This window comes from Dryas octopetala, chromosome 6, assembly GCF_963921425.1.
Source record: "Dryas octopetala chromosome 6, drDryOcto1.1, whole genome shotgun sequence".
In the NCBI taxonomy this organism is placed as follows: Eukaryota; Viridiplantae; Streptophyta; class Magnoliopsida; order Rosales; family Rosaceae; genus Dryas; species Dryas octopetala.
Genome location: NC_141371.1, coordinates 6,063,838 through 6,078,564, shown reverse-complemented (window position 1 = coordinate 6,078,564; position 14,727 = coordinate 6,063,838). Strand labels below are relative to the sequence as shown.

General features: G+C 38.8%; 2 protein-coding genes across 3 annotated transcripts; both read left to right on the top strand.

Annotated features, from left to right (window-relative positions):
• Window positions 1-4,078: 4,078 nt before the first annotated feature.
• LOC147281654 (actin) lies at window positions 4,079-6,948 on the top strand. The gene is made up of 5 exons (XM_086247179.1): window positions 4,079-4,239; window positions 4,856-4,925; window positions 5,039-5,432; window positions 5,957-6,570; window positions 6,663-6,948. The coding sequence occupies exons 2-5, from the start codon at window positions 4,866-4,868 to the stop codon at window positions 6,726-6,728; spliced, it is 1,134 nt and encodes a 377-aa protein (XP_086103305.1). The 5' UTR covers window positions 4,079-4,239; window positions 4,856-4,865; the 3' UTR covers window positions 6,729-6,948.
• Window positions 6,949-10,071: 3,123 nt separating this feature from the next.
• ALG10 (DIE2/ALG10 family) lies at window positions 10,072-13,432 on the top strand. Of its 2 annotated transcripts, XM_086247695.1 has the most exons (9): window positions 10,073-10,572; window positions 10,679-10,767; window positions 10,928-11,040; window positions 11,134-11,261; window positions 11,366-11,639; window positions 11,856-11,993; window positions 12,103-12,307; window positions 12,634-12,776; window positions 12,868-13,432. In XM_086247695.1, the coding sequence occupies exons 1-9, from the start codon at window positions 10,483-10,485 to the stop codon at window positions 13,125-13,127; spliced, it is 1,440 nt and encodes a 479-aa protein (XP_086103821.1). In that variant the 5' UTR covers window positions 10,073-10,482; the 3' UTR covers window positions 13,128-13,432. The 2 variants fall into 2 exon arrangements, with proteins under 2 accessions (XP_086103820.1, XP_086103821.1); XM_086247694.1 differs by having other exon boundaries at window positions 10,072-10,572; window positions 10,928-11,261.
• The last annotated feature ends 1,295 nt before the right edge of the window (window positions 13,433-14,727 follow it).

The window sequence follows — 14,727 nt, the reverse complement described above, 5'->3', positions numbered from 1 at the left end:
CGATCACCTCTCAATAACGTACCTAACTGAATATTAATCTCAACTTCTCAACCAAGTCATTGACCAAATGTGCATTTTCTTTAATATAAATCCCAAAAAAGAAAATTAGAAAATTCTGAGCTAAAAAGCTAGATGCTGCTTGTAGCTTAGGATTCCCATTCCCCCCAGCTGAAAAATAAAGGGCGGGGGTTAGGATTTGGTAATCTACCGATTGATGAGTTATGAGCGACGATCCACGAGATGAGATTTTAACGAGAAAAACGACAATCGCGCTTTGAGTGTGTAAAACGGGGGACCGGGTCCGTTGGAGTGCATGGTTTTCATCATCAAATAGTATGCAGCTTTTGGGATTAATTCTACTCCATGCTCCTTCAGGTACGTGACGACCACGCTCCAATAATTTAGTGCCGGCCCCTCCCCCATTTTATACTAAACTGGATTAGAAGGCTAATTAAAAAGTTTACACTTTATATTTCAAATGTGGTTATCAATTAATGTGACAAATGATAGGATACTTTTTTACTTGCCATTTATAAATTATATTTATCCAATACATCTTTCATCCGCTTACATTAATAGATCTTAGTAAAATTTGATCTTTGCAAAAAATATATTTCGTAAATGTGATACAAATAATTATATTGATAATAAATTTAAGTGATTACAGTAGAATTTATATGAGTCTATTGTAAATTAAATATATATGGGACACTTGAATGTTGATATATAATGGTGGGAGAATTATAGCTCTAGTATTAGAGTATTTTACTTCATAAATGTGATAAGAGTTTGAGTTTCTCTTCTCTTTTAAAGTGAAAGAAAACTTTGTATGGTATGAATTATTATATGTAAGAAGAACTGATATCATATTTTATGTAATTGAAAAGTCTGCAAAACTGATGAAGTTCTTAAGGCATGTGAATCATATAATAGTGAATAGTGACCCAAAAAAAAAAAAAGCATGGGAATCATATATCATACTATTGGAATTAGGAAAATATTAGAGAGAGAATATAATAAGATGATCTTGTTTAGTGATAATGAGTAAGGTACAAAATTAAAAGATAAATTAAGTAAGTGTGCAGTGAGGACACAAAACTCTCATGGGGAATATTGTAAAGTCGTGGCCATGCGTTGTGCCTTCATGATTTTACCCCATTGCCAACTATCACGTCTCGTGTCAAACAATAATGTCCTACTCCACAGTCAACACATGCAATTACACAACACAACACCCTTCACTCTCAACTCCATCTCAGCCCCACGAATCTTCATTGGAATTCGCTTAAATTCACTATGAATCAGTAAGGCTGCCGGTGTGAACCCTACTCAGAATATACCTGGCTAGCTAGAAGATCCAACTTTTAATCTTTTATTGTTTATTTTTACCGCTGGCTCTGTGTTTCCCCCCTTTTGGGCTTAGTTTTTGAGGGAGGATATTATTAATTCAAACTTATATTCAAGCACCCAAGTAATTATGGTAAGTTAATTTTCTGAAAATTGGATCAATTTTCAAGGCTATGTTGCTCACTTGAACGATCGACAAGATTTGGGCGACACTAACTGATAACTCATATATCCTTGCGACTATATGATCAAATTTAATTGTTGAAATTGATAATTCATTTTAAAATTTGAGCGACATTGAGTAAGTGTGTCGTTTTAAAAACCTTGCAAGACAAGAAATTAACTAATATGGATGGTTTCGGCCAAAAACTCTCTTGTAAAAGTCATCAACCTATTATTTGGTGGGAATGATCTATTTCAGTAAAAATTGCTACGTTGGAAAGTAATGATTTTAAGAGATATTAGTGGCACTATTAATTGAACATGCATGGTGAATATTGTATCGTACATATTTAATTAGTAAGGAGCAAAGGGGGCCGATTAATTGACTTAATGAAATTAAGTAACCGTTTGGTATTCTTTTCAAAAATTATTTTTTGTTTTCATTAGTTATATTTATAGATGAAATAAGTAAACAAAAAATTTAGAAAACAATTTTTGAATAGAATATACCAAACCCTCTTTCCATTGTTTAACCTTTAGTTGTTGGCATGGTTTTGTTTGATAAGAATTTGATGCAATGTGTTTGATAAAATGTCTCAAAAAAACAAGGTAACATACTAACAGTGTAAAAAGTAGGTGTAATTATTTAAGAGTTAATTCATTCCGTCTCCCGCCACGAAGAAAATTATTGGATCCACGGCTGCTGATGAACCTCAGAACGTAGACCTATTCATTCACTGAATACCGATTTTGAGTCCTCTATTTCATGAAAGTCTTCTACTTCCTAGCTATAATTAATATGCCAAATCATGTAAATAACTAAGAGAGTGACAACCAACAAAACACACACATAAGTCAGATATATGCTATGATTCATACTCGTGACCATTTTCTCATTTGTCAACCATGAAACCATTCACGTGCATGCATGTATGTATCGATCTGATTAATGGAGATCTGGGACCATACATTACATTATACTCTCCAACTGATGCATGATTCCCCAACTTTTCGAAGATGCTCTCTTCTGCCTCTGCAAAAGAAACTTTCTTTGTAGTAGAAACCCCATTTCCCCCACTATCTTGTGTCGCTTCTTCACTGAGTACACTGTCAGAAACCAATTAACTTTCAATTCACAATATATGATCATTTTGATGTATGCAGACGATCTCGGAGTGTACGTAGAAATGGGGGAATTAGATCCTAATGCCACATCAAATGGGCATTCATAAACAAATTAAGCTAGTGGGGTCATACAATTGAACATATTCAAATTGGCCTTATTTAACATGGGTCTTGAATATTTGTTCGTATGACTAATCATCTCGGCATAACGACAAGTCACACAAGGCCTAACACCATGCTGTTTGGGCCTAGACCCCAAAAGACTAAGCCCTTCCTGGGCTCCTAGCCCATGATCTACTAGGCTCCAGCCTCATGGGCTCCGGCCCCCTGGGCCCCGGCCTCTTAGGCTCCGGCCTCCCAAGCTCAAACCTCTCGGGTCCCCGGCCCGTGTCAACTCACTCGGATCCTCGAGACCGGTGCCACGTGGCGCTCCTACAGTGCAAGTCACCACAAAGGACACGTGTCGTCACCGGATTGGTTGACACTCTTCCAAAGGTACTATAAAAGAGGTACCTTCTTGTCACAAAAGGACAACTGAAATCATTATTAGACTATTCACTCACTCTGCTCTCAGATCTCTCTGAACACTGACTTGAGCGTCGGAGGAGCTTTGGCCGGCACCACACCGGTGCCCTTCCCGCTCACTTTTGTGTACCTGTGCAGGGTGCTTTGGATATCATTTTCTCTCATTACTCACCAGTCGGACCCAGCTACCCGTTCCTGCCCCACTTCGACGTGTCATCCGCTCAGTGGTGGGTCAACGGGCCTACGTGGTTCGACTCGACGTTGACTGCTCTACCATTTTTGGGCATCAACAATATTCTTAATCATCCTTCACATGAAAGTGTCGTATTACAAATAGAACAATAAGCTAGTATGACACAACCACCACCATAATCTCACATTTATGTCAAAGGATATATTATAATGTATCTGAGCTCCCTCCAAATTTTGCAGCCTAAAATCAATGGATCATGTCACAACTCATTAAATTAAAATGACCAAACCGTGTTTTGTGTTCTGTCCTATACGACGCAAAAAATAATAATGATTTTAAATGGGTTGCTTAAACTTTCTTCTAAAAAAAAAAAAGAACTTTCCTTGTTAAATGTCATATTGTTAAAAAAAAGAACTCATTTTAAACATGCCATACCCATCACATATTCTCACCGGTGCAATTCATTTTACACTTTTCTCATATTGCGAAGTGCAAGGATGTACTAGTAACAACTGTGTGCAAGAACCAGGGGTAAAATAGTCACCACAAGAGCTGGAAGAAAACCCCACCATTAGAACCGGAATGCCAAAGGACAACTGGACCCACTAGAGGCCCAGATCAAAGTAACGCGTCGCATGGGCCGTAGATCCAGTACTCATACAAGGCCGGCCGAATTTGCCGTGCATTTAAAGCGCATTTCATTTCGGGCGGAGGACTTCCATTTTCATTTCCATTTCATTTCATTGCCAAATCCCCTTTCTCTTTCACTCGGTTTTTCGTGTCCGTTTCGTTTTTTGTTTCCATTTTGAACCAGCACCAAGGCCCTCAAGGCGGGCAGAGTTCATCCACACCTCAAAGGAAAACGCATATTCTAGGGTTTCCAAAAGGTGAATCTCCGAGTACCATTTCGATCCGTATCATATATTTCTCTGTTTTATTTTCTTACGAGATTATAATCATACAATGTGCTCGAATTTCACTAGGTTTTGGTTGATTTGGGCGTTCTCCATTCTCATTTTGTTGTTTGGTGGATGATTTTTGCTACATTTGGGTTTGTATTAAAGTATTTGATGTGTCGGTTGTTACAATATTGGGCTTAGTTTTTTTCGTTTTATTTTCGGTAGATTTATTGCATGATCTGTTTGTTTATAGATGATGAGGGATTTGCATTGCTGATTATATGATATTTTTCCATAAAGAAAAATTTTGTCTATTTTTATAGAACCAAGAAATTTCTGTGAATTAGATTTTGAGTTTAGGCCATTGTTTATGTCCTTTTTATTGTAAATGTTCTTTTTGAGATTGGGTTGGACTGGATTTGAACTTATATGTTTGTTACTTGTTAACTTCAATTTCTCATATGTTAATTACTATGCAACATTGTTCTTGTGTGAGACAAGTGACCATTCTATTGATATGTGAGACATGTTTGTTTTAAGTCATGTGTTTTGGTTAATTTTTGTTTTGGGTTCTTTTACTACAATGCTGTTACTTTACTTGCAGGAAATAGAAGATGGCGGATACTGAGGATATTCAGCCTCTTGTCTGTGATAATGGAACGGGAATGGTTAAGGTATGCAAACAGAATCCTGTCTCTCTCTTCCGGAATGAGGGTAAATAGAATATCAACCTTTATTTCTTTCTGACCGCAAATGGACTCAGTTTGATCAAAATATTGTATTTTAGGCTGGATTTGCTGGAGATGATGCTCCAAGAGCTGTGTTCCCTAGCATTGTTGGCCGCCCCCGTCATACTGGTGTTATGGTTGGCATGGGCCAGAAAGATGCATATGTTGGGGATGAGGCTCAATCCAAGCGTGGTATCTTAACTCTGAAATACCCAATTGAGCATGGAATTGTGAGCAATTGGGATGACATGGAGAAGATTTGGCATCATACATTCTACAATGAACTTCGTGTTGCTCCTGAAGAGCACCCAATTCTCCTCACTGAAGCACCTCTCAACCCTAAGGCAAACCGTGAGAAAATGACCCAGATCATGTTTGAGACCTTCAATGCTCCAGCTATGTATGTAGCTATCCAGGCTGTTCTTTCCCTCTATGCCAGTGGTCGTACTACTGGTAAGTTATTTAATTGGCTTAGATAGTGCACTGCCTTTTTCCTTCTACAGTAAAAGTACTGTTACCTGAATTGAGACTAAACTACTGGTATTCTTGCAATAGCTTGGCACCAACTATCAATGCATTTCTGGTTGAGATGGTTGTTGAGAGTGTTTTACTTGTAATAATTTGGGTTGGGCCCATATTGATAAACAAGCATTTTGAAGATTCAGCCAAAAGCTCTCAAATGCAAAAAATTTGTTAGGTAGTATTTTTAAAAGGGGATGACCAGTAGATAATATGGTATATGCAGTTCATTTGGAAGATATATATTATGAATGAATTTGGAATTTTCAGGATAAAATTTGATATTTGAGAATGATTGGGCAAAAAAAAATCATTTGGAACCATGAAAGTAATTACCTCAGTAACACAATGAATATTCTGGGTTTGTAATTTAAATAAATATCCAACTTGTTAATGCTGAAGTGATATATATGATGATTTTATGCAATGCTCCATCTTTTCTATGTGCTTTTGTGCAGGTATTGTTCTTGACTCTGGAGATGGTGTTAGTCACACAGTCCCCATTTATGAGGGGTATGCTCTTCCACATGCCATCTTGCGGCTTGACCTTGCAGGTCGTGACCTGACTGATGCCCTGATGAAAATCTTGACTGAGCGTGGTTATTCATTCACAACCACAGCCGAGCGTGAAATTGTGAGGGACATGAAGGAAAAGTTGGCTTACATTGCTCTTGACTATGAACAAGAATTGGAAACTTCTAAAACCAGCTCTGCTGTTGAGAAGAGCTATGAGCTACCTGATGGTCAGGTTATCACCATTGGGGCCGAGCGGTTCCGATGCCCAGAAGTCCTCTTCCAACCATCCATGATCGGAATGGAGGCTGCTGGTATACATGAGACCACTTACAATTCAATAATGAAATGTGATGTTGATATTAGGAAGGATTTGTACGGAAACATTGTACTTAGTGGCGGGTCCACCATGTTCCCTGGAATTGCTGATAGAATGAGCAAGGAAATTACTGCATTAGCCCCTAGCAGCATGAAGATCAAGGTGGTTGCTCCACCAGAAAGAAAGTATAGTGTGTGGATCGGAGGCTCCATCTTAGCATCTCTCAGTACCTTCCAGCAGGTTGGTTTCTCAATATATGTGTACTTTGTGTCCTTGCACAAACTGTTCTTCAAAGAGATTCTTATTGAAAATCTGATTTCGTTTGAGTGCAGATGTGGATTGCCAAAGCTGAGTACGATGAATCTGGGCCTTCAATCGTGCACAGGAAATGCTTCTGATTACAATCAAGGATAGGCGGACTTAAGTATCACTATTTGGAAAGAAAATGCTGCTCGCATTCTTGTTCTCTGGTTTTGTTGTCCGTATTTATTTGCTTTCTATTATTTTACTGTCTGGACTATGACCTTGTAGGTTTACTGCTGGATTATTTTGTTTTGTAATTCTTTTGAAGATGTTTTTATTCTCAGTGGTCATTGACTAATCCCTCTTTTGGTAGCATGCTTATTCTGTCTCATCTAACTTTTTCTTGTGCTGTTCCTTCCGTTTATCTGCTTTGGTATTTGAATGATTTAATTGGTGGTTTCTTTGAAATGAAACTTTCTTGCATATAGCATAATTTAGTCTGTATTTAACAGTAGAGGCAAGTTGGCCCATGTTATATAAGAACAATGAAGATGCTACTATGTGTTGGTAATGGTGATTATGAAGATCAGTTGGTCCCTTGCTGATTTCCTTATGTGAGTTTGACTGTAATCTGACCGAAACTTTGTTTTAATTTAATGAAATAATGGAGCTGTGCATACCTCTTTTGATGAATACTGAAGGAAAAGCTAATGAAACAGAGACAATGCTGGCCAAGCAACCTTTTTTCTTACGCCAAACCAACCTGGGTTGCTTTCAAAGGGAACCCAAGACCTCCAATTTGTAGACAGTGCAAAGGTCTCACTGTCTCAGCATGACATTCCCTGTTCATTCCACTCACTTAAATAGAGTTTATAATTTAGATTTCCGACATACTATGAGAACTATAACATAAATCTCCGACATACTATGAGAACTATAACATACTTACAATGATGATCCCAAAGAAATGGAATAGACTAACAAAGCATAAGGAGTAACTACTGCTAGTGATACCAGGTTGAATAGAGGCCAAGGGCCAAATGAAAATGCTAAGGATCCATTAACAAGAAATTTGAACTATGCAATTCCAAGATCAGCCAAGTATAGTGGCCTAATTCTAAAATAGTTTTTCCAAAAAAGGTAGAGGAAACGCATGTGGTATTATTGTATTAATGTATGAAAATGCAAAAACAATGAATATGCTCATGATCCCAAGCCATAAGAAAAAGAAACTCTAGGTACTACCGAGTACCAAACTTGAGCTGCAGTACCTTGGACTCCAAGTTTCGAGTTTGAGCCCTAAGTCTCGAGCTATGAATTTTGGATTTTGGGTGCTGAGCCTTGAGCCCATATCTAGCTTTTGAGCCTCGATCACTGAGTTTCGAGTTTCGAGTTTCGATTTGAGATCTTGAGTCTCACACATACCTTATATTTTGAATCTTAGATCCCAAATCTCAGACCTTGATCTTTGTATCTTGTCTTTCAAGCTTTGGTCATATCCATGGACTCTTAACTAGCAAATTTAGGTTTACTAACTATAAGACATTGAGACTTATGTAATGGGTTATGCTATTTTTTATTCATTTTTATGTGGTAAAGGAGAGTTAAATTTGAGATTTCTTCCAAAATTTGAAAGAGAAACACAATGAATTAATAGCTAGTTATCACTAGACAATGCTACTAAATTAATACCTTTTTTTTTTCACCAAAAAAAAAAAAAAACTTTAATACCTTAGGGCCTGTTTGGTATTCTATTCAAAAACAAATTTTAGTCAAGAAAATGTGTTTGGTAGACCATTTTTAAAAACAGTTTTTAGAAAAAAAATTCAAAAACATGCCTATTTTTAAAAATGATAAACATCGTTTTTCTCATTTTTTTTTTTTTACACTTCCTTTTTTCTTAGATGTCATCATTTTTTAAATTTAAAAATTATTTTCAAATTTCATACAAAACACGTTTTCAAATTTTAAAAATTAATTTTGAAAACTCACATTTAAAAAAAAAAATCTTAATTTTTGAAATAAAAAAGGGAAAATGTTAGCAAAAGGACTATAAATATACCCCTATTTTTAGTTGAGGATCCCGATTTCACTTTGATTCAATTAAGGACTATAATTTTTCAAATGGCTCAATCAAGTACATTCCGTCATGTCTGTCACATTTACCGTTAAGAATTGGTCACGTGACCCTCACGTGACTAATTTATAAGGGCAAAAAAGTCTTTTCTCCCCTCCCCTCCCCTCCCCTCTCTCTCTCTCTTTTCTCTCTGCCCTCCAGCCAGCTCCCCCTCCCCGTCACAGTCACCCATCCCCGCCCCCTCCTCCCCCTATACCATCGCCATCCCTCCCCCCTCCCCCACCAGTCCTAGCCCAACCCTGGCCCCATCCAGCTCCACTACCCCAACCCAGCCCCGGCCCCGTCGCAAAACCCAGTAAAACCCAGCCCCAGCCCCGTCCACCACACCCAACCGCACTAAGTGGGCAATGCCTGTTGGGAGCTCTACTGCCTGGAGCACGGCATCCAGCCCAACGGCCAGATGCCGAGCGACAAGACCATCGGCCGCGAGGACGACGCCTTCAACACCTTCTTCAGCGAGACCGGCGTCGGCAAGCACGTCCCCCGCGCCATCTTTGTCGACCTCGAGCCCACCGTCATCGACCAGGTCTGCACGGGCACCTACCGCCAACTCTTCCACCCTGAGCAGCTCATCAGCGGCAAGGACGACGCCGCCAACAACTTCGCCCGCGGCCACTACACCATCGGCAAAATGATCGTCGATCTCTGCCTCGACCCCATTCATAAGCTCGCTGACAACTGTACCGGTCTCCAGGGTTTCCTCGTCTTCAATGCTGTCGGTGGAGGAACCGGGTCGGGTCTCGGCTCGCTTCTCCTGGAGCATCTCTCCGTTGATTATGGAAAGAAGTCTAAGCTTGGATTCACTGTGTAGGGGGAGGGATGGCGCGTAGAGATATGAGAGATGGCGCCGGGGCTGGGTGTGACTGGGTTTTGCGACGATGCCGGGGCTGGGTTGGGGTGGTGGAGCTGGATGGGGCCAAGGCTGGGACGGGTGGGGGAGGGGGGGATGGCGCGCAGAGATACAAGAGAAAAGAGAGGGGAGGGGAAGGGAGGGAAGGGGAGAAAAGACTTTTTTGCCCTTATAAATTGGTCACGTGAGGGTCACGTGACCAATTTTTAACAATAAATGTGACAGACATGACGGAATGTACTTGATTGAGCCATTTGAAAAATTATAGTCCTTAATTGAATCAAAGTGAAATCGGGATCCTCAACTAAAAATAGGGGTATATTTATAGTCTTTTTACTAACATTTTTTCAATAAAAAATTTGAGTTGGATACCAAACGGGGCGTTATCTTTTGGACTTAGGCGGAGTCCAATGAAATTTTAGCATTTAACCTCATATCCACTGCAAAAGTTTAACCATATATTTTTATTTTCATGTATTAATATTTAATACCAATACATTTTCATAATTCTTTAAATTCGGAAACAATTTTCGTATTTAGTACCAAAACAATTCCGATTTTCAGTTGCATTTCAGTGATCAGTCTTTCGAAATTCAATCACCCCGGCTCTCAATATTGCACTATAAAAATAATTCACATAGTATATATTTTTTAATTAGGTTTTAACAGGCCCAAATTTAGAATTGGGGATTGCAGAGAGCGGAATCGGAATCGGACTATTGGAACTTCCAGTGGTAACCGCAGCTTCAGAGGTTGAAAGGAAGACTCTTGCCTAAGTAGGTTTGATTCTGATGATCGGCTAAAAGAAACTTGGAATCCGAGCTTCCTAGTCTCAGCTCGTGATGTTGGGGCACATTTGGGATTGCCGATTCCATGGAACCAAACAGAGCCTTGGGATTTGACTCTGCAATAACAGAGAAAGATGGGTAGGATAGCTGTAGCAACGATTGTGAGCTTGTGGGTAGTACCCATCTCCCTCCTTGTGAATCACATCGTTCCCGAGCCTTACATGGTAAGCCCACCCAAAAAACACAGATACCCACTTTTTTTCAATGTGAATTGTATCTATCTTACATTTTTGGTTATGTATAACAAGTTCATGCATTGATAATCTGTAGGATGAGATATTCCATGTGCCCCAGGCTCATCAGTACTGCAATGGCAATTTCAGAAGCTGGGACCCCATGATTACCACTCCTCCTGGCCTGTATGTTCTCTAGCATTTCTTAATTCTATTTTTGGTGTTAAGAAATGGGTCTTAATTAGTTCTAGCTAATTTATTGGTTTTGCTATGTTTTGATTGAGAACTTAAGGATCATGTTGTATCAGCAAAGAATTTAATATATGCAAATTTTAAACTTTTGCAGGTACTATCTTTCACTAGCGCATGTTGCTTATTTGTTTCCAGGCATGTTCTTCATAAAAGCAGCCTCATCATTTTCTGAAGTCTGCTCCACTGCGATTCTTCGCTCCTCAAATGGTATTTTGGCAGTACTTTGCAGTGTTCTTGTATATGAAATTATCACCCACTTGAGGCCAGCTCTTGATGAAAGAAAAGCAACACTTTATGCAGTGGTCCTGGCCATGTACCCTCTCCATTGGTTCTTCACGTTTCTCTATTATACAGATGTTGCATCACTTACTGCAGTGCTTGCTATGTATCTTGCGTGTGTGAAGAAGAAGTATTGGTTCAGTGCATTGGTAAAGGAGTTAGCTCAAGTCTCTTCCATAAGTCATTATATAATTGTTTGAACATAAGGATGTGATTCTGATACAAATAACTTAATTCGATGTTGTTAATGCAGGTTGGTGCCTTGGCAGTTGTTATTCGGCAAACAAATATTATATGGATACTCTTTGTTTGCTGCAGCGAGGTTATAAATATTACTTTAGCTGGTCAAAGAGATAAGATATATGTAGACGACTCTGACTTCTCAATGAGGAAAAATAGTCAACTAACTCCTAAAACTAGTGTTAAGTTGGGCTCAAACTTGAGGAAGCGGAAAGTTAGCAGTTCAGTAGGTACTGGAATACATTTGATGCCAACCACAAGTGTTTCTTCTCAAAATTGCGTGTCAGGTTTGTCTTGACGTATTCAAATTTGTTTAGGTTTTATTTTTCGAATTTATGTTAATGTAGTATTAAAGTTGATATAACAGACCAACCCCCTGTTTTTAATGGGTAGGATAATGAAAATGCCACTGTAGTAGATTTCCAAATCAGTTGTTCATACCCTGCCGTGGATGCTTCTTGTTCTCAATGCTTATAATACATCTTGGTGGCATTATATTGCAGGTTTTCTCGATGAAATTAAGGTCATCTTTCTAATATTATGGCACATGAAGTTGGAAATTTTGGTTTCTTTTAGCCCTTTTATTATGGTATTCGCAGCCTTTGTTGCTTTTGTCCGTTGGAATGGGAGTGTAGTTCTAGGTACAACTCATCCCTTTGTTTTCTTGTTGTGTTTTTGTTTTGCTTTACAAATTCTGGCATATGAGGTGGCCTCTGTTCTGTTGTCTCTTACAGTGTCCAAATGCTGTAGGTGCGAAAGAAGCTCATGCAGTTTCCCCACATTTTGCACAGATCATGTATTTCGGTCTGTTTTCTGCTCTTGCTATGGCTCCAATACACTGTAGTTTCAGTCAAACTGTAGATCTATTCTGCTCAATCCGGAAGAACAAGTTGCTTAGTTTCTTTCTAATGTCTTTGGCAGTTGGTGCTGGCTTCATCTCTATTCATTTTTTCAGGTCAGGCTTATTTAACATTTTGAGCTTAATGCTTTTGGAAGAATATAATTGCACTGAGTTTATTGAAGAGGAAGTAGTTCACAGATTTTGTTACTAGTAGTAGCCATTGAGTTGGCCTACTGGTTTTTCCTTATATGAAGGTCGGGTTTTACGTGATGTTTGAGAAAACAGTTTGCACATGTTTCTTTTCTGGTTTCTGCAAAGAATTACATTTTCTCCAATGTCAAGAATGGTGAACGTTTCCCCTGCTGTTTTCACATCCAATGCAGTATAAATACTCGTTTTTTATGTTACCATTTCATCATGTAATTCTTTGACTTTTGCAGCATAGCTCATCCCTATCTTCTTGCTGATAATCGGCATTATCCCTTTTATCTTTGGCGGAAGGTCATCAAAGCTCATTGGTCAATGGAGTACCTTTTAGTCCCACTTTATGTTTATTCATGGCTTTCCATCATCACTAGATTGGGTTGGTATACAGACAGCCTTTAGTCATTATATCTTATCTAGCTTCATTATGTTTCTTCACTAAGGGACTTGTTTTCATTTCACCCTGGCAGGGAAAGTTGAGAGGAAGATCTGGGTGCTGGCATTTTTCTTGGCTACTGCTGCAGTTTTGGTTCCTGCGCCGCTGATTGAGTTTAGATATTATACCATTCCGTTCTTTTTCTTGATGTTACATTCCCATATTGATGATTATCAAAGTTGGCTTGTGATGGGGTTTCTGTATATAATCGTCAATGTCTTCACCATGATGATGTTCTTGTACTGGCCATTCCATTGGTCCCATGAGCCTGGCACCCAGAGGTTTATATGGTAGCTAAATTCTCTAGAGATGCTAAAAGCTTCTTCACGTCCACAGAAACGCCTTCCAGCAGAAAACTACTAACCAATTTTTTGGAAGTTCAATATTTGCTACTGATCACATTTTGACATAAACCTGTCAGTTTAAACTTTGAAGTATATGGGAGGAGGATGCTTGTTTTGGTGTGCACTGTAGTCACTCTTTGTTGTAGCCTTGTATATGTATACTCCAGATGGAGAGCAAAATATTTTGTTGTTGGCTGCTCCAAATCTTCTACTCCAGATGGTTTGTTCAGTAATATCGGATCTGGTGGTTGTTAATTTGTCGTAAATGGGTTGAGTAAGAGGATTTTAATCTTAGCCGTCCAAGTCAACGTGCCGTATTTTTGCATTGAAACCGTATTTTTGCAACAATAATAGAAGTTCGAAGTTTAATTGGTAAAATCAAATTAAAATATAACATATAAATGAGGAGTGTAGGACGACATTTTAGGAACAGTACACCGCCTGAAAACTTATGTGCTTCAATAAAAAGAAAAACAGAAAACTTAAGTACAAATTAATGTTTATTAAAGTAATAAGTATCATAAAATTTATAGCACGTGTTTCTCATGTAAATGAGTCCAAATTTCTTAAGGAAAAAAGTTGCTAGTGCATATGGGCTAAATGAATTAATAACATTTTTCATATTTATTTCTAAGCATTTTTATAGGCCTAGGACCAATGGCGTGTCCAAAGTGGGCCAAACGGGACTGGGCAATTGCCGCCGCCGAATTCACCTTTGTCGCCTTCGCTCTTATCACTCTCATCCCCCACACCTCTTGGAGCGATGAACAAGTCTCCCACGTCATCACCACCGTCGATTTGGTCGATTTGACCCTGTTGCGCGACGCCAAAAATGGAGGCGCCCGTACGCAATCTCACCCTCCTCAACATGCTAATCATTTGTGCTTTGCTATTCCTGATATACAATTTCAGAGTCTGTGGGTGAATGGTACTTTAATCGAAAAGCATCAAAGCAAATTGACTGCCCATATCCATGCAGTCCCACCTGCCAACATTTGGATTTCCTACATGGTTGATGGAGCTCAAGAACACTTCCCGGTTTTTAATGGGGTTTTCCCAACTCTCGATCTTTGTTTCCTCAATATACCCTGGTGGAGTTCTGCCTTGTCGAAAGCATGATCCTGTTCCTGTAGATATTGAGAATGAAGGTGTGAAGAAAAATACAGTTAATACTTTGATATCACTTTTTTTTTTTTTTTTTGGTACAATGGTGGGCAAAAACCCAAGAACAATGAACTTTGATATCACTTCTTTACATAAAGGAGAAACACATTGTGTAATTTTTGCTTTTACATTGCGGAGTCCATAATAACCAGATGAAAGGCCTTTGCTTTCAATGTAGTGATTGTTTTGAACAGCTCTTTGATGTAATTGTTTATGCTTTGGATATCTTTTGTACCTTGCTTTCCAGAAACGAAAATTTTCTCTTCCTGCGTTTGTAGTTACAATTTTTTTTTTTTATTTGACAATTAAATATTTAGATGGCTGCTATTTGAACACCCGATGCCTTTCACTACACACCCTTTTTAACAATTTGTGCAAACACAAAT

Bases quoted from the DNA above. Each gene is read 5' to 3' on its own strand.
- LOC147281654 (XM_086247179.1), top strand. From the start codon at position 4,866: ATGGCGGATACTGAGGATATTCAGCCTCTTGTCTGTGATAATGGAACG. The intron at 5,433-5,956 runs GTAAGTTATTTA...GCTTTTGTGCAG, and splicing joins TGCCAGTGGTCGTACTACTG to GTATTGTTCTTGACTCTGGA. The intron at 6,571-6,662 runs GTTGGTTTCTCA...GTTTGAGTGCAG, and splicing joins CTCTCAGTACCTTCCAGCAG to ATGTGGATTGCCAAAGCTGA.
- ALG10 (XM_086247694.1), top strand. From the start codon at position 10,483: ATGGGTAGGATAGCTGTAGCAACGATTGTGAGCTTGTGGGTAGTACCC. The intron at 10,573-10,678 runs GTAAGCCCACCC...GATAATCTGTAG, and splicing joins TCGTTCCCGAGCCTTACATG to GATGAGATATTCCATGTGCC. The intron at 12,777-12,867 runs GTTGGTATACAG...TCACCCTGGCAG, and splicing joins TTCCATCATCACTAGATTGG to GGAAAGTTGAGAGGAAGATC.